The 27,585-nt window shown below is 42.8% G+C and overlaps 1 protein-coding gene across 2 annotated transcripts in view; it reads left to right on the forward strand.

Moving 5' to 3' along the window:
* The window catches only part of PRKCH (protein kinase C eta), a 277,251-nt gene that overhangs the window by 148,842 nt on the left and 100,824 nt on the right, over positions 1 to 27,585 (forward strand). For both annotated transcript variants that reach the window (XM_064292561.1, XM_064292562.1), the window contains exons 5-9: positions 2,211 to 2,299; positions 3,682 to 3,811; positions 6,070 to 6,197; positions 9,312 to 9,455; positions 9,629 to 9,802. In XM_064292561.1, the coding sequence (XP_064148631.1) occupies positions 2,211 to 2,299; positions 3,682 to 3,811; positions 6,070 to 6,197; positions 9,312 to 9,455; positions 9,629 to 9,802 (665 nt within the window). The remainder of the gene's footprint in view (positions 1 to 2,210; positions 2,300 to 3,681; positions 3,812 to 6,069; positions 6,198 to 9,311; positions 9,456 to 9,628; positions 9,803 to 27,585) is intronic.

The following is a 27,585-nucleotide window of genomic DNA, read 5'->3' on the forward strand; positions in this document are numbered from 1 at the left end:
TCCAAGAAGACATAACAGTCTTTAATGTGGATCTAAAAACCGATAGAACTGCAAGGAGAAATAAACAAATGCGCTATTATACTTGGAGACTTCACCTACCCTCTTTCAGTAATTGGTAGATCAAACAGGCAGAAAATCAGTAAGGATATAGTTGAACTGAATAGCACTGTCAATCAACTTAATATAATTGACATTATAAAATATTTCATCCAACAACAGCAGAATTCACGTTCTTCTTACACTCATAAGGAACGTTCACTAAGCCAGACCACATTCGGGGCCATAAAACACACCTGAACAAATATAAAAAAGTAGAAACCATACAAAGTATTTTCTCAGACCACAATGGAATTAAACTAGAAATTAGTGATAGAAATATAGCTGGAAAACCTCCCACTATTTGGAGATTAAACAACACACCTTTATTTAACACATGGGACAGAGAAATTAAAAAATATTTCGAACTAAATGAAAATACAACTTATTAAAATTTGTGGGGTACAGCAAAAGCAGTTCTTAGGGAGAAACCTACAGCAGCATTGAATGACTATATTAAAAAAAAAGGAAGACCTAAAGTCAGTCATCTAAGCTTCTACCTTAGGAAACTAAAGAAGATAAATTTAAGCCTAAAGGAAAACAGAAGAAATGAAGTAACAAAAATTAGAGCAGAAATCAATGAAATTGTAAACAGGAAAACAATAGAGAAAAATCAATGAAACCAAAATCTGGTTCTTTGAAAAGATCAATAAAATTGATAAATTGCCGGCCCAGCTAACAAAGGGGGAAAAAAAAACATTCCTCAAAAAACGAGGTCTTTCTTTATGAAGAATAGTTTTGCGATCCCCTCATGAAAAAAAACAAAATGGTTCTCCTGTGCACTTTCAACTTGGTTCTCCTGAGAATTCAATCTGATGAAAGCTAGGTTTGGTTTATGGTATAGTACTATTTGGTGACATGTCATCTGTCTATATGTACTTAATCCTAAAAACCTCCATATGTCTTGGAACATTGCCCTGATGGCTTAGTGGTAGAATTCTCATCTTCCACTCAGAAGACCCAGGTTTGATTCTCAGCCAGTGCACCTCCTGTGCAGCCATCACCCATCTGTGAGTGGAGGCTTGCGTGTTACTATGATGCTGAATAGGTTTCAGTGGACCTTCTGGAATAAAATGGACTAAAAAGAAAGGTCTGGGACTCTACTACTGAAAAGCAGCCAATGAGAACCCTTTGACTTCTCAGCCGATCATGGAGATGGTACAACACCTAGCAGCATTTTGTCCCATTGTGCATGGGATGAGTTGGGGGCTGACTCAAGGGCAGCTAACCACGACAGCAACATATTTCTATGTTGCTTATTGCACATGTTCATCCCTTAGTGGCACACTGAACTCCTTCTGGACGATGCCAGTTATCTAGATGCAAAGTGGAAAAAAAATTGCTATTATTCAGAAAAAGCTCTGTATATTCAAACAATTGATTGAGTCATTCAGCAAACATTTGTTGAATGCCTTACTGTGTTCCAGGCATCATGCTGGGAACACTGAGAACATTGGGAGGCAGCATGTGGAAGGTTTGAAATGAGGGGAAGAGATCCTTTCAGTCTAGAAGGGAAGCAGAGGCAGAGTATTTTTATGAAAGAGGTGTTTTTTGAATTGGCTTTTGTAAATTTAAGATTTAGTTAGGTAATAGACCAAGAGGACAGGGAAAGACATGGTTGGTGTATGGAGGAGAATGAAGACTTGTTCTAGGAAGAGTGACTTAGTCTGGTTTTTATTGGAACGAATAACTCATGTAGAAGAAAGGCAACATGTAAGCTTGGAGTAGCCTTTGGAGCATCCGAAACTGAGTGGGAAATTTGAACTTCACTGATTGGCAGTGAGACACCACCAAAGATTTTACATCATAGGACTGCGGTGTTCAGAATCACACTGTAGACAGGTTTCTCTGGAGGTCTGGAGGTAGATATAGGATAGATTAAAGAAAGAAGAGTCCGGAAGGATGAAATAAGCTCAGGACTTGATTACAAATAGTTTGAACGTGAGCAAGACCTGAGTTAGTATGATAGCAAAGAACATAGGAAAGATGGGAGCAGTGGCTGCCACCGTGTGGACCCGACTGAGTCACAGTGACGTGGTGCAGCCCTTGCTTATTTTAACTGGCTAGACTGTGAGCCTCTGATAAATGTATAATCGCTGGATTTAATTTCCTAGTGTGCACCTGTGTTGTCCATAAGCGCTGCCATCATCTAATTGTTACAGCCTGTACTTGCCAAAACAACATTAACAAAGTGGATTCGAAGGTAAGAGGATAGCAGTTTACTTTCACGCCCTCCAGCTCACTCCCCCTGCCACCACCTTCCTCCCACCTTCTTTGGCCTTCATGGTGGCTGTAGAATTGAAATCTCTCTCCTTTTTGTGTTATAGCATTTGTATTTCTGTGCATGTTCTTTCCTTGAGATGGCTATATTAGTGGTAAGCTGGGTATAGACTATATGGATCAGTTCTGCTAACTTGGCCTCAGACAATCTGGATTTGAATGCTGAATCCAGCCTCTGCTAGCTTTCCACTCTGTGAGTGTGGGCAATGCCCACAACTTCTCTTAGCCTCAATCTAAAAATGGAATCAATACATCTCTCATGAAGTTTTTATGAGAGTTAAACAAGATAAAAGTAATGTGAAAACACCTTAAATATAAACTGCTTTTTCTAAATAAGAAAGCCATTAGCCTCCTCAAGCCTCTCAAGAAATTTCAGGGAGAATATATACCTGCACATAGGAGTTTGGTCCAAATTTTTGCCATTCACAGGGCATTCAGCTGGGATAGGCATACATTTTAAATTCTAGAGGTGGAAAACAGTGTTGCTGATAATGACAATGGATTTACAGATGCATTGGAAAGGATGGCTCTATAACACAGTGGCTCTTTACATACAGGAGTGTTAAAGAGTAAAAATACAGCCATGAACCACAGCTTTTATGAGAAAGACACCAGAAAAGATTTAAGAGGAGCAACTGTTGTCCCCAATCCTTGTTATGTGTGGATCTGTTTTTATGGCTTTAAATCGTGATGTAGATTGTAGAGCATAGGCTTATTCTAGTTATTTGCTGGAGACAGCATGTGAGATTAAACCAGGGCCTTTATGCTCAGATTGTCAGAATGTTACGGCAAAGACCAGAAGGGCTGAATTTACTGAATGTCACTTTGGAGTGAATTCCTTCTTTGGTTCTATCCCCTCTGAGTGCCTGCCTCTTTTCCTTTTTCTTTTTTTCCTTAACAATTTCTGGAAGAACCTGTGGTAATAGCAAATGTATGTAGTCTATAGAAGACCAATGTAATCCTGATCTAAAAATGTTCTAGAAAATAGATACGAGTATAAGGAGGTTGGCAGAGAAAGAAACAAAGCCTGAATATAAAAGTTAAGTGAAAATCTTGATATCTATTTATCTCCCAAAGTAGCGAATGACCTACCGCACACCCCATGTTTCTGTCCAGTCTTTTTGATTAGAAAATGTGCTTAATCTGGTTAGAAAGACCTGAGTGATTAATCATGACTGAGTACAGTAAAATAATATACGCAGCTCAGGTGTCATGGTAATGATTTTCGTTTGGTGGGCTCCTATTGCCGTTTTTACAAAAGATGTTGGTGTGAAATTTTAACTCTTCTTGATTGCTTCTTTACAGATTGCTGAACAGAGGTTTGGAATCAACATTCCACATAAGTTCAATGTCCACAACTACAAAGTGCCAACATTTTGCGATCACTGTGGCTCCCTGCTCTGGGGGATAATGCGACAAGGGCTTCAGTGTAAAAGTGAGATGCTGGGGTGTGGGGGGTGGGGAATCCACTTCTTCATGAGAATACCATGCTCCAAGCTTTGGGAATTCTGTAGATTCAGAATCTGACCTTGGGCAGATGATTGTACATACTTTGTAAATTAATATCTCAGTAATTTTCTGTTCATATGTCACTTTTTGGGCACGTAAAGAGAACTATATCTGATCCAAAGAATTCCTAACCTCAGAAAACACTAAGTCAAATGTTAAATTCAGTTCCTTCCTTCTTTCCTCCCTCCCTCCCTTCCTTCTCTTTCTTCCTTCTTTCTCACTCTCTTGCTCGTATTTATTCATTCATTTCTGAGTACAGACTAGTCATTGTGTATTTTAATACATAATTTGAAAGAAGGAGAATGGGGTCGTGATCAGGAATGGAAGATGGTAGAGGTGAGATGGCCAAAGTGAAGGTTGGGTGATGAGTAAGAGGTGTCAGGAAGACATCTGATGACCTTGCCAGAAATAAGCAGGAATGCAGTTGGGGAGCATCGTAGAGCAGCCCCAGGTGTTCTGAAAGAGCACCATGATAGACATTTGAGGAGTAGGTGGAGCTTTGGCTATGGGCTCACACCTCGCTAACGGTGTCCAGTGGGACCAAAGTTTGGAGTTTTGCCTTAGCAAAGAGTATGAGAGGGTAAGGGCTGATCCGTGTCCTGTCAGGAATTGGGGAGCTGCTGGCCTTGAGTCATCTCCCATTGAGTGTTACTGTAACAATGTAGATATTGTAGGGTACACCACCCCCTGTTGAAATATCAGTGACTTTCATCCTGAGGCCTTGTCAGACACAATCAGTGGTAGAGGAGATGAGGAAGCAGAATCGATGTGGGTGCAGGGATGATGTTTTCATTGACTGCCTGCTTCTGTCAATAAAAAAAAGGAATCAGTACTTGTCTTCAGGAACTACAAATTCATCTATTCCCCTAGAACGCCATTTAATAATTCTTACATAACCAAAACCAGCAGCCAGCTCATGTATGCCTTTTAGGCTTTTATCCAGTTTCTGCTTGGTCTTAAGCTGGATGGTCTCACCTGGCTGTGGTTTCCAGTGTGAAACTCACTTGCTGCTTCCATACAGTTGTTGCTGGCTTGCAGAGCCATACATGAGGCTCACCTGTGGTGCTCTTGTCGTTGGTGGCCTGAGGGTGTCACACCTGTAGTGAGCTGGCTCCTATAATTTTTGTTTTTATTGTCACGCGGTGGCTTTGAAAGGCCACTGTAGACTTGTCTCCATACCAGCCTTCCCAAGAGAGGTGGATTTCGTATGAAGCTAATGAAGCTTAAGACTCAGAGTCCTGTCTTTGCAAGGACCCTTTCCAAGGCTTCTACTTGATTTGGTATTTTGTTTCTTAAAGAGGGCCCCTAAATTATATGAGCTTCAAGCCCCACAAAACCTGGAATGACACCTGCCTCCATAGATGGAATGATGTTCTGTAAACAGGGAACGTGTTGCTTGCTGCTTCCACTCTGTCGCCCATCAGCAGGGCCCATGTTGGGAAACCATGCTGGAACGTTCTTTCTGCTGGTTGAACCTCCTGTCTTTCACTGTCCCAAGTCTGCCCTGTGCACCAGCTAAAGCTTGCTTCATTTCTCCTCTTCCAACTGCCATTTACTCTGACCTTTAAAAATTTTTTTTTAAGTTGCTTTTTTTTTTTTTCCCATGAAGCAGTTAGAAGCACTGAGAACCACAGCCCCACAGGATGCCCGTGTCTGTGCTGTGAGGTCTGCCCAACCACAACAATACTCAGAAAGAAGGCTTTATTTAGAGGGTTTTCTCTCAGAAACTCCGTTTCCATTCTGTTCAGTGAACTTTGCGTGGCATTTAGACTGCAATCTTTTATCATACTATTGAGAGATAGCAGAAAAAGAATAAAAATTGTCGACGTGATGCCTCGTTATTTAACTGGCTGTGAATTGTCGCTGTGATGAACGTTTTGATCTTTATATTGAGTCATGCTGGTACGTCAGCAATGGCTGTTACGTATGATTTTAGATGAATGTGTTCCGTCAAGTCCAGGTGAAAATATATGTATTTGAAATGTATTAATCTTCAGTATGCCAGGCTTTCTGCTTAGGCACAGAACGTCAGGACTTGTTATTAGTGTAAGTTTAATTTTATGAGATGACATTGTTCAGCCTGTAGCATTCCTGTCATAATCCTTCAGGGTGTCACAGTTCTTTTTTGTAGTACCTGTTGCCTTCCGTTCTCAATGTGGAATTCTGTTTTTCTCTTCCCTCCAGTATGTAAAATGAATGTACATATCCGATGTCAAGCGAACGTGGCCCCTAATTGTGGGGTGAACGCTGTGGAGCTAGCCAAGACACTGGCCGGGATGGGTCTCCAACCCGGAAATATCTCTCCGACCTCGGTGAGACTTTGCTTCCCGTCGTGTATGTTAATTTAAAAGTTCAGCTGTGGAAAGCCTGAATGAGAGTATGTGGCATAATCAAAAGTCCCTAATCTAGCAAATGCCATGAACAGATTTAGTACATCCCTTTAAGAGCATTTCGCTCCATAAATATGATTCTATGAACAATTAATATGACAAGAAATAATAAGCATGCAGATATAGCAGGAAGCAGGAGAAGGTTTTTTTTTTTTAAACCAGCTTCCTGTCAGTATGGTGTGATGGAAAATCTGGAATCCGGTGGCCTGGGTTATGTTCCCGGCGGGGGGGTGGCATGGGGCAGGTAAACAGTGACTGTGGGCCTCAGCTTCCTCATCTCTTGAACTTGAAGATCTCTGAGGTTCTCCACAGCCCTGGAATTTAGCTGTCCTGTAGTTTTTGTGTATAGATTATGAATTGATCTCTCAAGTTCAGCAAAAGACAGGAGTTCCTTCTTCTCGGCTCTCAGGACTGGGTGGGAGTTGTCGTGTGACCTTCCTGAGTGACCTTCTACTGCCATAATTCGTTAGAACCTCAACCACTTCCCAGGCCTGTGTCCTAGTGCTGCCCTGTGTCCTTTGCTGGCCGGGGTCTGCAGAGAGCTGGGAAATAGCCATGGGTACGGCTGTGATATCTGAAGGGTATCGTTTGATGTCTGGTTCAGGAAGATTCTAGACAGGACTGTTAAATAGTCTCTGATACTTACGAAGGAAAGTATAATCACTCTAAGCTTCTAAGTAGCCTATGGAGATGCCAGGACTAACCACCCCATTTGCCTTTGACTGAAAGGTTCCTGTCTGCTAGATCAGGGACTTGTGTCGATATTGTGTTACTTGATTTCAGGAAGGCGTAGACAAAGTCCATCATGTCGATCTGTCTTGTGAGTAGATAGGGGGGATACTAATATAGTGAGGAGGATTTATTGACAGAGCAGCTATTCCTGAAGAGTGGAGTTATGGATTTCAGCTCGGGCCAGAGTTTGCAAAATGCCGTGGGAATCGGGTAGGCCACACGGCGCGGTCTCCAAGGATGGAGAGTGTCACTCATCATTTGGACCAAGTATCTTTAATATTGTATGTGATACTGGGAAACCTGAAATCATTTCTTATTTGACAGTACAGCATTAAAAAGAGAGAATTTTATCAAAAGAGAGGAATGGGTTAAAACAAACCAAGACCAAAAAAAAAAAAAATTGAGAAATCCTGCTGTAGAATTTTCTAGCCAGTACCAGCCCAACCAGGGGAAGTATTTAAGTGGAGGAAGTGAAATTCAAGCTGATGAAATTTTTCTATTTCTGAAAAATTTGTGATTACAGACCTAGAGGAGAAACTATAAAAAAACAGTTGGATTTTTAAGATGATCCATTGTATACTTGCTATCTCTGTTTTATTGGGTTAATTCAGTAAAATGTTTATAGTTTCAGGGTGTTGCATAGTTGGTTTGTTGCAAACACTGCTTAGAAGTTGCCCCCAATAGATTTGTTTTTATTAGCTAACTAGGTCAAAAGCTGCAGGTACCTTAGGCTTTTGATCTGCATTGTCTAGTGTTAGCTTGTCTTATACATATTCCAAGGTGGCGAGCTGCAGAAGTCCCTTACCTTTAGGCACTCTGACGAGGTGTGTGCACAGTGTGATGGGACTGGAGAGCTGACTGAGGAGGCCAGCTTTATCTCTGTGTGTTCGGGATGGGAAAACTGGAACTCCCATTATGCTGGGGGGAGGGTAAATTGGTCAACCTTTCTAGAAAGCAAGTTGTATGTGTATCACAAGTCTTCAAAATTAGCACAGACTTTGGTCCAAGGAATTCAATTTCTAGGAAATTATTCTAAGCGAGCAGATGATAACAACTACACAGCTTAGATGTATTGAGTGATTATCTATGTGCCAGATGCTGACCCGGGGGCCTTGTATGCATTTCATCATTTACTCCTCATGACTACACATGTGGGTGGTGTTATAACATTACCTTTTTCAGAAAAGGAAACTGAGGCATGGAGAGGGTGGGTAACTTGTCCAAGGTCACAGGGTTAGGTGGCAGAGCTGGTATTTGAACCCAAACAGTCTGCTTAAGAGCCTAGACTCGTAATTACCCTGTTGTTGAAGATTTGTATACAAGTATGTTCATTGCGGTGTTATTTATAATAGTGAAAAATGGGAGACAACCTATATATCAGGGGGATTAGTAAATAAATTATATCTATAAAATGGAATAGTGAACAGCTGTGAGAACTCATTCTTGAAGGAATCCTGAAGAATATTTAAAACCAAAAAAAAAAAAAAACAAAAAACTTGTTGCGATTGAGTCGATTCCAACTCATAGAGACCCTATAGGACAGAGTAGAACTGCCCCATAGGGTTTCCAGGGAGCAGCTGGTGGATTCGAACTGCTGACCTTTTGGTTAGCAGCCCAGCTCTCAACCACTGTGCCACTAGGGCTTCATGAAGGATATTTAAGGGTAGGGATGATACATACGACGGAAGGTTAAAAAAAAAAAAAAAAAAAGGTTATTAAACCATAACGTTTATTATACATTTTTTAAAAAGACACATATGTATAGATACTTATCAATATTTTAACTCATTTTTGGGGGGGGTGGATCTGGCAGGACTATGGGTATTTTAAATTTTGTTTTTCGTAAGTTTCATTGTTCAACATTTACACTGACTTTTTATTTCTTTGTATAATTTAAACATTGTATTAAAAATGTTGCTTCATATATTCATGTCCAGGTCCTGAATGGTGCTTGATTCTCTGTCAACATGAAACCGCTCTTTGTGAAGTGGTCACCAGGTGGCGTTCTTAGCATTTGTTGTTTCTACACACTTCACTTGCCTGCCATCTGAAACTCAGCAGCTTAGACGTATTTTAAAATGCTTCTTCCTCAAACAGCAGTACACCCAGATCAGTAGCTGATAACTGAGGTAGTTTTGAGTTTCAAAACCTGATCGATCACACTTCAAGATGAGCCGATCTCTTTCCCCAGGAGTTGTATTGAGGGTTGAGCCTGCTCCCACAAGTATAGATCCTTTCCATCCATAAATGCCCCACGTTCGAGCTGAGATTTCTGAGGCAGCGTACTCTTGCTTTTTTCTGCAGAAACTTGTTTCCAGATCGACCTTAAGACGACAAGGAAAGGAAAGCACCAAAGAAGGAAATGGGGTCGGAGTTAATTCTTCCAACCGATTTGGTATCGACAACTTTGAGTTCATCCGAGTGTTGGGGAAGGGAAGTTTTGGGAAGGTGAGTGTTGGCTTTAACTGTGCTAAAGTAAGCACTTGTGTGTTTGTCATTTGTGTGTGTGTGTGTGTGTGTGTATACACACATTTCTCACATGCTAGTTCTTCCCCATGTGTGCCTACACCTAGGCATTTCAAGAGTACTCCTTCAGGCCTTCTCTTTCTGCTTTGCTGTAGGTGATGCTTGCAAGAATAAAAGAAACTGGAGACCTCTATGCCGTGAAAGTGCTAAAGAAGGACGTGATTCTCCAGGACGATGACGTGGAATGCACAATGACCGAGAAGAGGATCCTGTCTTTGGCTCGCAATCACCCCTTCCTCACTCAGCTGTTCTGCTGCTTTCAGACCCCGGTAAGAATGCCTTGTGTTCACCACCTAAATGGTCTCCTTTCCTAAAGAGTTGAAAAAATCTGATGTTGAAGATTTTTATTAAGCAGAGTATCAGAAAAGTTTTTGGGGGATGAGCTCCCAAGACAGGGCCATATGAAGGCACTGGTGACTTCTGATGACCTCTGGACAAAGCTGAAGCTAACCCCTCCCTTTCTTACTTTTCTTACTGGGGAAAAATCCATTTGAGGGTTCTGTGTTTTAAAATTGAAAAGGTCTTCACATATGAGTTCTCTCAAGCAAAATGAGTAGTTACAGAAGTCTAAGAATAAAGTAAATGCCATGAGCTAATTATCTTGGTGAATTTGGCCTTGGTTCTGCTCCTAAATGCTGTACTGGTTCTGATCCAGGCACAAGAATCAGACCATCAACAATCCTGACCTCAAACAGAGATTCTTTGCTTGATTCCATGGACAGATCCTAGGACTCAAGTCTGTCTAACTTATGAGGTTGTGTAGTTAGGAATACTTTTGGCTGCAGCTAACAGAATTCCCAACCAAGGGTAGCTTAAACAGTAAACAAAAGGGTATGGTTGGTACATTAGTATCAGCTTTTTTCTTATTATTTCACATAAAGGGGGTAGCAATGCTAGAGTTGGATTTGTTGCTTAGTGACACTGCACATTTCTTCCTTGAGGTCTCGAGGTATTGGCCATAGCCCTTGACATCACATCTTCACATGACAGCGTCCAAAGCAGGAAGCATGGGGCCGAGGCACAGGCTTCATGGGCCACTCTTTTTATCAGGAAGAGAAAATCATTCCTAGACTTAAGTCATCTGCTCACTCTTAGGTGCAAAAGAGGCTGGAAGAGCAAATATCTGGCCAAGATAAACTGGTTTACCATGATTGGCTCATCCTCTGGGGTGGGACACTTTGTTAACCCCTTAGAATTGGGCTCAAACTTGATCTTCTGTTATCATTGAAGAGGGAAAATGGTTCCTGAGAAGGCACCAAAGGGGTCTGTGACAGACGTGTCAGAAGCTCCCTGCTCTCCAGTGACATTCCAGGGTGTGAATTCTGGACACCTCCCTTGTCTGTACTACCAGCAGGGAAGTAGGGGGTGGAGAGGGAACGGGATAGGGGCACCTCACCTGGTCCAGGGATGCTGACTGCCCGTCTTTAGGGAGAGTAGCAACAAAGCTGAAACAAGAAGGCTGAGCTAGAATTGGTTAGGCAAAGAGAATGAGGGTGAGAATGCCATATAGGGTAAGCAGCAGGTACATAGGTCTGGGGGCGGGGCGGGGGGAGGGAGAGCATCAGGTATGAATAAAGCTCAGCATCATGAGTGTTGAGGTTGGGAGGGCCTGGTGACAGCTAAGGCTGCAGAGTGCCAAGGCCAGGCCATGAAGGGCCTTGCAGGCGTGTTAAGGAGTTTGGGTTTTAGTCCTAAGAGCAATGGAAAGTTCTGTAAGAAATTGCATGTGTCTAGCTATTAAAAACCAATTTTTTGGTATAGGTACTATAAACATCCTCCAAATATCCTTTCTATGAAAGAAACAATTATGACTACTTTGGTGTGTAGACTTTCAGAGAATCTTTTGCGCATAAAAGAATACATACACAAACATGTATATGCATACATTTTTTTAAAAATCACAAATGGTAGTGTATTTTACCCACTTCTATGCCTTTTTTTTTTTTAAAGGTAATAGTATATCTTGGAGATTGTTTCACACTGGTAAGCACTTAGCTGCCTCATTTTTTAATGGCTGAGTAATGTTCATTTTAAGAACGTACCACAATTTATTTAACTTCTTCCATATTGCTGTGTGTTTAGTTCGTGCCTAGCCTTTTATTCCAGTGACTGTTGCAGTGAGACCCCTTGTACTTAAGTTTGTTTACGTGCTGTACTAGTATGTCTATATGATATGTTATTAGAAATTATCGTGTTTGGTCAGAAGGTATGTGAATTTAAGATGTTGATTGCATTCAAATGCCCCCTCATCCAAACTGGCTAAAGATGGCTAGCATTATTGCCAATATACCAGGCACCCTTCTAAGTACTTTATGTGTATAAACCCATTTAATCTCTACAGTAACCCTATTTTAAAAAAACTATTATTATCACCCTATTTTACAGATGAGGAAACTCTCATTGCCGTTGAGTCGATCCGACTCATAGTGACCCTATAGGACAGAGTAGACCTGCCCCATAGAGTTTCCAGGGAGCACCTGGTGGTTTCGAACTGGTGACCTTTTGGTTAGCTGCTGTAGCACTTAGCCATGGTGCCTCCAGGGTTTCCACAGATGAGAAAGCTGAGGCACAAAGAAGTTTAGCTTTTAAGTGGCAGAGCGGCTTTTGAAGCCAGGCAGTCGGACTGTAGAACCCAGGCTACATTTCTGTGCTACATTTCTAAGTTTCTAGTCGAAAACCACATGGGAGAAGGCCTCTTTCCCCCTCCCACCTCATTCTCCCATGGCATGCTAGCTATCACTTTGATCATCTCAGAGATTTTTCTAAAGTGGTATCTTTGAAGCTCTCATTTGCGTTTCTCTATGAGTGAGGCTGAGCGTTGGTTTCCCTCATGTTTAAAGGTCACTTGTGTTCAGATCTGTTTGGAAAGGATGGGTTTGGAGCAGGACAAGATGGGAGCTGGGAGACAGGAGATACATTGAAGGGGTGCACTGCGTGGACTCCCCATGTTGCCCAAGCATCTCAGAAAGAACTGGAGAGTCAGGATGTGGCTTTTGGGGGCTGTGGTACCCCCTGTACACCTTCTTCCTTCCCCTGAGGGTCTGGTCTTCTTGAGGCCACACCCTCCTCACCAGGGGTCCTCAGTTGCTCCTGACAGCCCTGTGCCCATGCCCCCCAGCCCTCTGGCCCTGCTTCTCTGCTTGCATCTCCTGGGTCTTCTGTTCCTTTGGAGCTTCGTTCCCTTCCCTTCTCCACTGCTACTAGAGTGTCCCTGAAATTATATTTCTTGTGCTCCAGCTTTGCCAACATAAAGCCCTTTCCCACCCTCACTCACTCCACCTCATCCTCTTTTTTTTTTTTGAGAAGAGTGAGGTTATAGCACAGGACTTGAAAACATTCTTGTAAGGAAGGATGACTGATAAGTTGGTACTAGCCACCCACCTGGGGCTCAAGCTCAAATCTCCTAATGATACCATGTCTCAGCCACAGAGCTGAGGTTGCGGCTCAGATCACCTTCCTAAGGCCTGAGATGTGTCATATGACTGATGTTTCATATGTTAGATTAGTTAACTGGCTGATAAGCTTTGAGTCAGGCAGGCAGCCTGATAGGTCGTGAGCCTGATCTGGCCCAGACAGTGGCCCAAGTAAGTGCTGACGAAGCAGATAGAGGAATATCTCCTACCCAACTCTTGGGAATTTTACTTATAAGAGGAAATCCCTGAGTAGTCAGAGGTCTCACCAACAATTACATAATGTTATCACAGAGTAAAACAAGAGATTCCAGAAAAGATCCCAATGAATACGGCTTATACAACGCAGGATTTTCCAGGAAAATACAGTGATATGCTGCGATATATTATGATAGCCGGAATTCAGTGGGACGGTCTTGTTTTTCTGGGTCTCGCAAGTGTTCCACCTTCGACAGGGTGCAGTCTTACCACTTTTCTATCACTTGCTTTAGTGGAAAATATTTGAGTTTTCCTTCTCGGACAGATTTCCGCCCTGCGGAAGTTCCTGCTTTTGCAGGTTTTACTGTATATAAATTATACAATATATCAAAGTATATATTGTATACTTTGCTCCTAGTAACTAATGTTACTCACGGTATTCATTCAGCAACTGAAGCTGTTATTTACGTTGGCTCAGTCTGTTTTTTCTAGTGACAGTTTTATCTGTGGCCACAAGGCGGCAGTCATAACTGCAAAGTCGTTTTGCACCGCCATCACCTCCACCTCCACCCTGTGCCCCCTCCCTGTGCACTGCCATAGGGATTTAAACTTTATGTACTGCAGTAGGAAACCCTGGTGGTGTAGGGGTTAAGTGCTACAGCTGGGCTGCTAACCAAGAGGTCGGCAGTTTGAATCCTCCAGGCGCTCCTTGGTCGGCAGTTTGAATCCGCCAGGCGCTCCTTGGTCGGCAGTTTGAATCCGCCAGGCGCTCCTTGGAAACTCTACGGGGCAGTTCTACTTTGTCCTTCAGGGTCGCTGACGGCAGTGGGTTTGGTTTTGGTGTATTGCAGCAGATGTCTCCAAAGCAAAGGTTAAGGTGAATTTTCCCCTGCCTGTAATCAAGATGATAAATGAAGTAGTGGGAACCAACTTAAAAGAAGCAAATGAATTTTTCGCATGCTGAGCTGGAGAGAAGTAATTTTCATTTTGCTGCAATTTCTGCCTTCTCTCAGGTTTGCAAGGTGTCAGACTCTGCAATGTGCATGGCACATGCTCGCTGTGCTTCCATCTGTCAGAAATCCTCAGTGACTATCCCCATCCACTGTTGTAAAAACTGGCAAAAAAAAAAGAACAGAGAACATTAGTTACTAGGAGAAATTATAGCAGATTATTACTTTTCCAGCTACTCCATATTTGCAGGCTGTGGTCTTCGTGCCATACCAAACTGTGACCGGCTCCCCTGAAGAATTTAGGACTCCCCCGCTCTTTGTAAAGTAGCTTTTCATTGTGACGGCCCTGGGAGAAACAGGGTTCTGCTCACGTACAGCCCTGGGGAATCAGTATCTCTGCCTAGAGAAATACTGGCATAACTTGCTGAGGGTCACTTAGATTGTAAGAAGTGGGAATAAGGTTCAAACGTAGGTCAGGCTGACTCTGTAGACTGAGTTCTGTGGTCCACCCCATCAGTCCATGTATTATAAGACAGTTGGCTTGTTTATTCAGCATCGGCTTATTAAACACATCCTTTCTGTGCCCTGGCGCTCCTCCCACTGCTGACGTAGCAACAGCATTGACTTTGGAAACTGAAGTTCTGAGTTCTATCCCAGCTTTGTTTTCCCTCTGGCTGAATGGCTCCAGCCTATCTTAAAGTTCCTTTGAGCCTTAAAGCTCTCACTGTGAAAATGAAATCAGTATTGCTGAGGATCAAGTACGAGAACGCTGATGTGCCCTGTGCACCCAGAAGCACTGTTCACATGTGAATAAACTCGTTTTTGTTGTGATGACCACCTCCTTTCCCACGGCAGAGGACAATGTCCTGGGGCTTCCCGGTGACCGGCAAAAAACCCCAAACACCCCCACATGGAAGAGATAGAAACTCTCAAAAAGTAGGAATTTTGGAGCTCCTTGTGTCCCTTGGGAAAAAGAAAATGATAAGCAAGTTTCAAGTGTTAGATGATTTTTCCAGTGTGCTGCATAAGATTATGAGCCCTTAATTTATTCCCCTCGGTTTTGTTTTTTTTAACAATAGTAATACACATTGCTTACAAGCATATAGTTAAATTGGCATCCTCATACATGGCATTGTAAATCCTACTAGTATATGAATAATTGGATAATCTGTATCAAGACCCATAAAAACATTTATGTTCTTGGACCATTAATTCCATTTCTGATAACCTAGCCTAAAAAGACAATACAAAGAATAAAATTAATTTTATACATAAAGATGTTTATTTCTGGTACGTTATAGGGTTCCTATGAGTCAGAATTGACTCAATGGCAATGAGTTATTTATACTAGGAAAACACTGGAAACAACTTCAGCCTTCAGCAATAGGGGTATACTTAAACAATATACCATTTGATGTGGATGTTTTAGTAAGTAAGGAGGTAATTGATAATTTTCAGCCAGTAAAGAGACAATTGAGTATTCAGCACTTGAATTATGTGTCAGAGAGTAGTAACACGTCTGACTGCACAGAATCCATGCAACAGCCCTGTAAGAGAGATACGAGTATTATCTTCATTTTACAGACTGGTTAAGCTGAAGCACTAAGGCATTAAGTCATTTGCCTAAAATCCAACTGGTAAATGGTAGAACTAGGAGGTTAAACCAAACCAAAAACCAAACCCGTTGCCGTCAAGTCAATTCCGACTCATAGTGACACTATAGGACGGGAGAATTGCCCTATAGGGTTTCCACTGAGCACCTGGGGGATTCAAACTGCTGACATTTTGCTTGACAGGCGTAGCTCTTAACCACTACACCACCAGGGTTTCTAGAGCCCAGGAAATAATACAGAATTTATGATGATTAGTGATATGTATCCATATCAGGTTCTGTCCAAGACAGTGAGTGGCAAACCTGGCTCCTCCCTCCAAAAGTAGACTAGAAGGAAATTATGCCAATAAAACTAACAGTGATGGTGTTAAGGTAGTAGAATTATAGATTTTTTTTTTCTGTTTATCAAATTTTGGTGATGAGATTACTATATTTCTGTAACAATGGGAGGGCAAAGTAAGCGGTCATTAAGCCAGGACGTCCTACCCCAGGGAGGGCCCCTGCTCTCCCAGGCCCCAGGGTACAGGCTTAGTAAATGCTGCCTCCCTCACCTTTCCAACCTAAATTCACTTCACATTCCTTTGATCTCAGTCAGCGGCTGTTGTTTCAGTAGTAGCTGAGCCCCCTGGTGTTCATGGCTGAGAATCCAGCCCTCTACCCCCTCTCCTGCGTCTTCCCCCTCAGCTCCTCTGGAGCAGGCCAGCAGAGCACCTAGGAAGGGAAGGAACAAAGATGAGGCAGTAGCAGGAGGGGGAGTGGATAAGTGAATGCTGGCCAGATGCTGGAGTCTTTGTCCAGAGACCCAATTCATTGAAGCAAAAGTTTCTTCAGTTTGGAAAACCTAAGCCATACCGTGCCTCTTATCAGCCATTTAGAAAAGCTTATACCAGGTGAGACCTGGGCCCATTTCAAGAGAAGAGCCAGGGCAGCCCTCAAGTCTTTGTGAATACTTAAGCATAAGTTTGCCATTAGCTGCATTCATTCAGGTGGGCCTCCGGTGCTCACATCCTCCCTTTAAAGGGACAGAAGCCCAGTGCTCTCACCTCCCATCCACTCTCTGCCTGCGTTCTCCCTGGGGACATCTGGGCTGCTGATGCTCGCCTCATGGCATCCCTTACAAGACTTGCCCATAAAGCAATGTGCCTGGAGCTACTGGCAGGGGCACAGCTTTCCATAGGAAGCCATGCCTCAAATGTTGGTCATGGGGCACAAATCCTAATTTAGGATGTTAGCCTGTCTAGGAATCTTGTGAACTAAATGCTGTCAGTGTACGTGACTGATGCAAAATGACTTCAGTACACTTAAATCATACTGGCAACGTGTTATGAAAAGCACCTGGAAACACGAATACAAAGGGACATGCTGTTGTCTGTATCATTTTCTCCATTGTTGTGATATTAAATGTTAAGTGAAGTATGTGTGTGAATGTGTGTGAGGAGAGGGAAGGTGGGCAGCAGAGTAGTCACATGGCCCTGGAATTCATTTTTCAGAATCTCACCATGCAGCTGACCACACTGTAGCCTTCAGTCTGCAAGCTTTGAGTTCTAATTCTGGCTTATGAGTAGCCCGTTTGTCTTTAGGACGGCCCCTGCCTTTTACTTTTTACAGATAAGCAGCTCTTATCTGAAAATCTGTGTTCTTCCTCCATGGTCCTGTTTGTGCGAAGAGCTCAGTGATCCTGAGGCTGGCTTCATGAACATGGTGGACTGAGTGAGACCCTGCAGCCCGCCCTGTGGGTCCACTCAGCCCTGTCCAGCTCTGACCACATTCCAGTTCCCTCCAGCTCTCTGCCCTTTCCTGTGATTAATAAGCTTCTGGCAGTGTGGGGAGGCCAGTTTGCCTGTTGAGCTGCTGCCAGTGGCTGGATTGGGGACAGAGAAGGCACACTTGGCCCCTGGAGCGGCATCACTGAGTTGTGCTCTGAATTTCAGTGACATCCTGGGCACGAGGAAGAGGCCACATGACAGCGGGTTAGGGGAGGAGAGGGGGAAGTGTAGCCGAAATAGCTGAAAGACTTCTGCAGAGGCCTCTGTTCACGCTCAGAAGAGCTGGTTGCATCTTGGAGCCCAAATGGTGCCAGCTTTGCTGAAAGTATTGATGAAGAATGAAATACCAGCAGCAGCAACTACTCATTGATACCACAGTGCATGGTCTAGGCACTTATATTCATTACCAGTGTCTGGAAAATTGTAAATTTTTGACATTCAATAAATTTCTGTAATTGAAATATTTAGTACCCGAAACATTCAGCGAAGTGTAGATATGATTATCCCCATTTTATACGTCTGGAACTGAGGCCCAGAGAGTTTAAATACCTCGCTCTAAATTGCACAGCTAGAAAGAACCAGAACATGGATTCTTAACCAGGTTGTCCGGTTTAATAACCTGTGCCCACTCTATTGTTCTTTAACTAGAAACACCTTTTCTTTGTAATATGTACAGCTGAGAAGAACAGTTTCATCCGACAGGAATAAAGGCAGTTTTTCACAATATGTAGCTTTGTGACCTTTTATGAAATAACTAAGGATATTTCCTCTTATCTATATGGAACTAGGCTCCCTCCTTTCCCTGCGCAGTGACTGCTACAAATGTGATTTGGTCTCCTTACGGGTCATTTGTTGGAGTTTGCCTCTGGCTGAGATTAAAACAGTAGAAAATGAGCCAGAACATGGTGTTTCCCAGCTCTGCCTGTTCCTAGCTTATTCAGACTGCATGGTCTTTTAGGCTATTAAATGTTGTTGTGTATATATATATATTAAAAAAAAAAATCATCCATTTTGGTTTTTCCTCCTTTATTTTCTCTTTTCAGTTGTAGTAGGAGGGTTGTCGTGGACCTGGCAGAGGAGTATCATTCCTGACTGGATCTGGCTCTTTGGGGCAAGCAAATGTTTGACCTGCCTTCCTCTCAGCCGAAGGCCCTCTGGGGACAAAATGCACATAAGTTGTCTCCTGGCTCTGGATTCTTGGGCGGATTATTTGGGGCCTTTGCTTTGCTACTCTGAGGCTGTCCGTCCTTCCAACCTTTTGTTGCTAAATCAGGCCATGAACACGAATGGGAAGTAAGACAACATGAGGTTCAAGCCGTTCTTTGGCTCTCCCTTTTGGGGTAGGACTGCCAAGGTATTTGGTGTGATAAAGGAATTTGAAATGGTTGGCGCGCTTTTCAGTCTCAGGTTGTTCAGTTTGACCTAGTCTTGTCGTCTTTCTCGCTGCCATGACCATGAAGATCCGGAGATTGAGTAGACTCGCCGCCTCCAAGTTTGGTAAGATGGTTTGTGGAGCAATGTGTAATTTCCTTTGACGTAACTGGGACTTGACTCTGGTCAGACTTTACCGCTGTATTACACAATAACTGACAAAACCTTTTGTGGTGGTGATTGCTTGATGATGGTTTTCCCTGACCATTACTGGGAGCCCTTTCAACCCTGCCAAACTATAGAGACTCCGGCCTGGACAGAGTCCTTTATTGAAACACTGGGCTTAAAGAGCCAAGATTGGCTCCAGGGGATGAATGAGAATGAGATGGGCTTTCTGCCAAATACTGTAGTAAAATTCAATCAGTCCCAGATCACATTGACTGAGTGCTAGGCAAAAGAAATGTAAGATGGTTCTTTTAATCTCTCATCTAGCTGCAAAAAGAAGATGAGTGCACATGAAATAGCTGTGTTCAGTGGACCGCATATAGTAAACGTGTTTACTGTATTATACCATTATACCACCAAGGGAAAGGTAGTTGAAAATGAACATGGATCGTGGGAGGAAATCTTACCCAAGTGCCAGTCTCTCCTCAGAAGTACAGTCAGAGTGGCTATAAAAACAACAAATCAACTAACACCTCTGTGGCAGCCTGCAGTTGTTCCCCAAGAAGGATGGGTTGATTCCCACCATGACTAATTGGGACCTTCAGACCAGAGCCCTGAAGCCATCCCACCTGGAAGACAGAGTTGTTCTGTGTATAACCCTGACTCTTCTGGATGGAAACCATAGACCAGAATATATTCTAGTTCAGAAATTCTTGTGAGTTTACCATAATTACTTCATCACTGGTAAGAACCAAGCCATGTGCATCTATTGTAGGCCCTAGAACGATCTAGGGCCTCTCATGAGCAGAATCAGCTTTGCCTGTCAGCATAAGTCGTTCTGACCGTAGTGGTTAGCAGACTTGGAAGTGCAGAGAATTGCTCACTGGCAGGCTAGGGAGGAAGGTGTTCATTCATTCAACAAATGTGCACTGAGTGCCTGCAAGGTGTTGGGCTCTGCTCTAAGCCTTGAGGACGCAAAACAGTGAGCAGTGAATAAAGCAGAGTTGCCGCCCTCATGAAGCTCGTGTTCTTATGGGGAGTTCGTGGTCCCGAAGCTTCTGAACAAGCTGTTCGTAATGTAGAATCAGCTGGTGACCCTCCATGGTAGGCTGGTCATGGTGGCAGTTCTGGTGATTTCCATTTAGGACAAGCTCAGAGCAGCCAACTGCTTGGAAGGAAATCTGAGGACCTTCTCTTGAGTCTACATTTGCATATCAAGTGCATTCTTATTTTTGTATAGGGCATATGTGAATTTGGGGGCCTAATGGAGATTCTTGGGGTGGTGGCACACGCCACTGGCACTGCATCTGATTGGTGATCAGTTCTGTATCACTGATAGGAGTGGAAGGCACAATGCAAAAGGCAACAGCGGCAGCTTGCTTTCTTACACCATTGCTATTTGCACCATCTTCTGCACCCTGACGGTAGGCTGATCTGTTCACTAACAGCACCACAGGAGGCTGTGGGAACACCCCCATCCCCCATATTAACCCACGTGCCCTCAAGACTGACTGTACTGTCCTGCAGGGCTCCTCTTCAAGGCCTTTTGTTGTAAGCCAATACCTTGGCTCAGTCTTACCCTCCGAGCCTCCCCTCCGCGGCAGAGCTTTGGCATGTCCTGTCGTCCCTGTGGGGCCACCCAGGGAGTTCCTGTTTCCTTTCTGTGGGAGGCTTCCAACTTTTGGTATATATGCACAGCAAAAGAGCCTGCTGTATTTGAGCTCACTCCTACCCGCTTCTGTGGAATGGTCTATGATGATTTATCACTTCCATGTTGCCAAGGGAGTCTTGGAACCCTTCCCAGAGTCTCTCAATCCCATTCTCATGGTATATGATATTATAAATATTAAAATGATATATAATTATCAACCAAAACAAAAGAAGAAAATTCCTCCAGCAAAACTCCTCACCAGGACCCCAGAGGTCATAGTCCCCGGACTCTCTGTTACCCTAAGACTGGGACCATTCCCGAAGCCAACTTTTCGGACAGGGATTGGACTGGACTATAAGACAGAAAAAGATACTGATGAGGAGTGAGCTTCTTGGCTTAAGTAGACACATGAGACTATGGGGGCAGCTCCTATCTGGAGATGAGATGAGAAGGCAGAGGGGGACAGGAGCTGGCTGAATGGACACAGGGAATACAGGGTGGAGAGGAGGAGTGTGCTGTCTCATTGGGGGAGAGCAACTAGGATTACATAGCAAGGTGTGTATAAGTTTTTGTATAAGAGACTGACTTGATTTGTAAACTTTCACTTAAAGCATAATTAAAAGAAAAAAAACTCTTCTCCAACCGCATTCATTTTTTTCCCCCTTTCTGTACAATAGACTATGGAAGCGCCTCTGTTTGCTTCCTTGTTCTGCCTCTCCTCTTGCCTCCTTACTCCCTAAGGAGCACTGAGCCACGTGCCCCTTGGTGTTCTGTAAGGGAATGACCCCAACAAGCCCAGACCTACACTAATGTGTACCTATCAGTGATGAAAGGCGATTCAAGATGAGTTAGATCCAACCAACAAAAGTAAGGAGAAAATATAATGGAGTTGGCCTGGAGACTAAAGTTTTCTTCTCTGGAAGCTGGTAGAATTTAGGGTCTGCTCATTAACTTGATTTGTTCCTCCTTACTGGCCTTTAGGACAGATCTGTGTCAGGAATTTCCCTTCCTCATTGCTCGGAACTTTACCCCCAATGCCTTGACCCTCACCAACAGGTCAAATAGTTTTAATAATCTAAAAAAAAAAAAAATCCAAATCCATTAGTGACAAGTCATTTCCGACTCATAGCGACCCTACAGGACAGAGTAGAACTGCCCCACAGGGTTTCCAAGGAGCGCCTGGTAGATCTGAAGTGCCGGCCTTTTGGTTAGCAGCTGCTACACCGCTACACCACCAGGGTTAATAGTCTAGTGGTTGGTAAATGTTCATCCTTTCTAGTAAAAAGATGACATCACTTACTGGCATAGTACAGTGTCATTTGCCCACTACTAACATTTGGGGTAGGAATATTATCCAGTTGTTATGAAGGGCTGTCCTGTGCACTGTAGGATGTTTAGCAGCATCCCTGGCCAGTAGCACCATTGCTGCTAGCACCTCTCCAGTTGTGACAACCGGAAGTGTCTGCAGACATTGCTTGGTGCAGGGGATCGAACTGCTCCCAGTTGAAAACCCCTACCTTACGTGAACACCATCAGGTGGTCTGTCCTAAACATGAAAAGTCAAGTCGGCTAGGAAGTCACTTTTCTTGGTGGAGGAGCCAGAGCAAAGTGTGTTACATCTCCTTTATGACAAAAATATTGTCATTTTTTTCTGATTTTGCAGAAAGGCACAGTTCCTGTTTTTGGGTATAAACAGCTATCAGAGGCTGAGCTGGGCACTTGCAGGGACCGATCCCCGAGCTGGGAGGGGACAAGGAGGTGTGCAGGGTCTGTCTGACATGAGCGAGCGTTAGCACACTGCTAGCAGCTCTGAACGGTGAAGCCAGTTGCACAATAAGGCAGATGTTAGAGCCTGGAGGCACCCAGGGAGCAAAAATTTAGCTCAGCCAACGTATATTTAAAATGGATTCTTTATAAAGCAAGTAATAGAAAGAGTGCAACTTTTTCGGTTTTGGTATCTCATGATTACACTCAGTTTAGCAACAAGGCATCAAATCAGCGGTATTTTATGACAACCATCCTCTGCAGCCAGAACTTATAGGGGTACCTAACTGTGAATAAGAGTCCCTGGCTGGTGCAGATGATTAACATGGCTCAGCTGCTAATCAAAAGGTTAGGGGTTCAAGTCTACCCAGAGGCATCTTGGAAGAAAGGCCTGGCAATCTACTTCCAAAAGATCAGCCATTGAAGATGCTTTGGAGCACAGTTCTACTCTGATACACAAGAGGTCAGCATGAGTCAGAATTGACTCCATGGTTTATCCATGAGTCAGATTTCTGACCTGTGTGTGGTACCTATGGCTGACTTTTATAGATAGAGATAGAGTTTTAAGAAATATTTCTCAGCCAGCATAGAAAAATGTTCTGGTGGCAATACAAGTATGCTTTGGGGGAAGACAAACTTGCTGTCTTCTTTCTTTTGATTTCCATACGTGGAAATGTCATTTCAACTCAAAATACAGATACCTTATATGCAATCTTCCAACGGAATGGTCTCTAAATATTAAAAATAGCCTAGCCAATAGAAACATTGGCTGTTTCTGTAGTGAGTGGTAGCACTGCATCTGTCTTGCATGTTTAATTTGATTCAGTAAATGTTCACTGAGCACACAGTATGTGCCAGGGGCTGAAGACAGGAGGAAGAACAAGATGTGGACCTGCCCTCTACTTGCTTACAGTCAAAGGTGATCATAAATGCAAATACCTATAACATCGTGTGACAGAAGAAAGATCCTTGAGAAGGGCCTCCCAGCACTGGGTTTTGAGGATAAATAGGAGCCCTCCAGTCCCAGGAAGAGAGGAAGGGCCTCCCAGGCAAAGGTACAAAAAAAAAAAACAAAAAACAAACCCATTGCTGTCAAGTCCATACTGACTCAGATCCACCCTATAGGACAGAGTAGAATTGCCCCACAGGAACTCCAAGGAGTACCTGGTAGATTTCGAAATGCCAACCTTTTGGTTAGCCATGATAGCTCTTAACCACTACGCCACCAGGGTTTCCAGGCACAAGTAACTGCAGTACAAAGGCACAGAAATTGAAATTGCACAATGTGCCCAGGAAACCCCAAATAACTTGATGTAACAGGATTGTAAAGTGAGAGAGGAAATGTTAGGAGAAAGAACGAAGAAGCCAAGTCATAAAGAGCCTGAAGTCCTAGGCATGAAAGTGCAAGAAGCCAACGAAAGATTGAAAGTCAGGGAGCAGCGTAAGATTTGCCTTTTAGAAGGTGTTTGGGTGGCTTCAGCAGAGGAAGGATACTGGAGGTAAGCAAACCTCCTCAGGATGCTGAGCCAGTGATCTGCTGGCCCTGCCTTCCCCAAAGTAGCAACCTGGGGGAATGGAGTCATGGAAATACAGAGGATGAGGAGTTGATGGGACATTTTTAGGGTAAGAGAGTGGGAGGAGTCAAGGAGCCCCGCACTAGTCAGCGGCTTGAGGGGAAGAATATAAAGAGTTCAGTTTGTAGCTAGTGAAGTATGAGGGCATTTGGGAAATCCAGTGGTAAGAAGCTGCTGCTCAGAAACTGTTCAGATGGGGGATTAGATTTAGGTGGCTTCAGTGTCTTCTTGGTAGAGTAGAAACTGTAATCTAAAGTCTTTCAATAGATGTTTACAGAGGAAGAAGAGGGGAGAATTGAAGAAGGAAGAGAGAATTCTAAGTGAGGGTGGAGAAAGGTTGAAAAGGTCAGAAAGAAGAAGAATTAGAAGGAAGTGGTTCACAGGAGGAGCAATCAAGAGATAAAGTCAGGTCACCAAAGGACTGCCTTGGGGTTTTAGCACCTTAATCTCAGCTCTCATCTGTGGGATTTGAAGAGCTCACCTGAACTCCATTTAACCCAGTGAAGCTTCTCTACAAAGTTAGCACAATGTCCTTCCCCTTGGGCAAACATTTTTCTGTTTCTGATTCCTTTATCCCTCACCTTATTAGAGCTATGCCTCTTTTTTTTTCTTGAGTCTTTCTGTCTTTGTATTAAGGTCTGAATCTTTCTTCTTCAATGGACAGTGGAGATCAATATTTAGCCTGTTTTGAAAAAAATGGTTCTGGAAGAGATTGTTGGTAAGTCATTTGGTTGGATAGGTCTCTTTTCCCAGCTGGAGGGCAAGAGAAGGGCATGTTATGGCTGCACTGGAAGAACCAAGTGGTTCGACACTGTGAACAGAAGAAGGAACAGACTCTTGGCTAGTAGATTCTCAGGCATCATCATCCCAAGGCAGATACAGAATATTCCAGGTCAGATTCTCTACATCCCTAACTGGGAAAAATTCTCAATCAACTATAATCCAGACTGTCCTGAGCCAGAAATATGTAATTCATCCATAAATCAGAGAGAGAGGTGAAATCTTGACTTCTTTAAGAGTTTGCAAAGTTTAGGAATCTCTGTTATGAAAAAATGACCTAAATAAGTGAAATGATATTTTTACTCTTTATTCTGTACCTAGGTGCCATCAAATCGATTCCTACTCATGGTGACCCCATGTATTTCAGAGTAGAACTGAACACTTTAATTTTAATGACTGTGACCGTTTGGAAGTAGATTGCCAAGTCTTTCTTTTAAGATAACTCTGGGTGGATTCAAACTGCCAACTTTTTGGTTAGTAACCGAGTCCTTAACTGTTAGTGCCACCCTATGTGAACCAAGTGCCTAAATGTCTTCAATAGACCTGGTACCGTTTGGTGCTTAAATGAAAAATTTTTAAAGAGAATGACAGTATGTGAAAATAATTATTTAAAGGAATCCTATTGTGCAAGCGTTTGTTAAGTAACTAAAGCTTATAAAAACTGAATAACCACCTATCTTCTTTGTGAATCTAAGTTTTAGTGTTTTTCAAATGGAGGCATATTTGCTCAGGAGACAGTGTACAAGTGTCCTTCCCAGCCACCAGGGGAATTTCCAAAGGTTCATGATTAATCATTACCCAGTCAGAATTAAAATACCATACCTGTCTTAGTTATCTAATGCTGCTGTAACAGAAATATCAGAAGTGGATGGTTTTAGTAAACAAATTTATCCTCTTACAGTTTAGGAGGCTAGAAGTCCTAAGTCAGGGCACTGGTTCTAAGGGAAGGGTTTCTCCCTCTGTCAGCTCTAAAGGAAGGTCCTTGTCTCCTTTGAACACCTATAGGCCTGGCATTCCTTGGAGACCTCCATGTGCCTTGTCATCAGTCTTCCCCTGGGTCTAGGAGGTTCTCAACACAGGGACCTGAGGTCCAAAGGACACTCTCTGCTCCTGGCTCTTCTTTTGTGGTGGTAGTAGGTCCTTCTCTTTTCTGTTGCTTCTCTCTCCTTTTATCTCTTGTGAGATAAAAGGGATGACTCAAGCAAAGGCACAGTGACTTGAGTAGGGTGATGACTTAAGGATGTGACTTGAGTCACACCCTTTAGTAGGGGTGCTACTTAAGATACACCTCACCCTAATTCTGCCTCATAGAGGTTTTAGGATTTACAACACATAAAATGGGGGATAATTACATCAGATCACAAAATGGAGGATAGATACATACTACTGGGAATCATGGTCTAGCCAAGTTGATGTACATTTTGGGAAACATAATTCAATCCATGCAAATACTCAATTAGCAATAATCTGCCCTAAAAGATACCTGTTCTTCTAGAGTAATAGAAATTATTTTTGTCACGGTATAGTGACTAGGCTATTAATACCATGTCTTCTTATTTCCATTAGCTTAATTAGAATTTAGATGACTTATTATTAGTTAGCAGCTAATTGTAGGACTTCATAGAAATGGCCTTGGGAATAGTAGGCAGCTGTTAAAAAATCATGGTTTTGATGACCAAATACATAAGGAATTATTATGAATATAAATGAAAAAGGCAAGATTTTTTTTTCTTCTATCTTTAAACAAGCAGTTTAATGTTAGGTTCTATAATCAGGACATAAGATGAAAACCAAATTTAGTTAAAATTGCCTTGTAATTTTCTTATTTGCCCTGAAATCTCCAGATAAAAGCCATAGCTTTGTTTCTGTTTGCATTTAGACTTACTATCTCTAGGTGTTGGAATTATAGATGATTTTATTTTCATTTTCTTTATTCTTTCCACAATTTTCTAAATTTCCTACAAATGAACGTGTAATTGCTTTAAAAACAGAGAAAAATAAAAACTTTACAAATAAAGGGTAATGAAGCGGCCTCAGCAAAGCTGATTCACTGTCTTAACTCTTCCCCAGACTAAGGACTTCACTTCTTTGCATTTTACTTTCCCATACGTAAAGGCGGTAGGTGACACTAATCTTGGCAGTTTGTTCCTCCTTTTCTAATGCACTATTTTAAATTTTATCAGGAAAAAACAGTAGCCCACTATATTAATTCGCCAGATGTTTATTAATCCCTATGGTTGGTACTATTAGAGATACAGTCATTCCTCGGTGTTGGGGGATTGGTTCCAGGGACGCCATCCCCAGGATGTCAAATTCTGTGGATGCTCAAGTCCCTTACAAAATGGCATAGTGTTTGTATTTAACCTATGCACATATACTTTAAATCATCTCTAGATTACTTATAATACCTAATATGATATAAATGCTGTGTGAATAGTTGTTATACTGTATTGTTTAGGGAATAAAGACAAGAAAAAAAAATTTTTTTCTGGATATTTTCAGTCCATCATTGGCTGAATTCATAGATGCAGAACCCACGGATAGGGAGGGCCGAGTGTACGTCATTGAGCATCCTGGCTCTGCCTTCAAAGGTTTTAGGTCCTCTATGGAAAATTTTTTTTTTTTTATGGAAAACACAGCCCAGCAGTGTTACTGAGTAAGGTGTGTGTGCACCAGAGACGTCAAAGACTCCATCTGGAAAGAGGACTTATACTCCCATTTGGCTATAACCTGGATCATGTTTTGCTTTTACTGCTGTTAGCTGTCGTAGAGTAGGTCCCTGATTCATGGTGACCCCATGTACAACAGAAA

This window comes from Loxodonta africana, chromosome 10 (assembly GCF_030014295.1).
Source record: "Loxodonta africana isolate mLoxAfr1 chromosome 10, mLoxAfr1.hap2, whole genome shotgun sequence".
Lineage (NCBI taxonomy): Eukaryota > Metazoa > Chordata > Mammalia > Proboscidea > Elephantidae > Loxodonta > Loxodonta africana.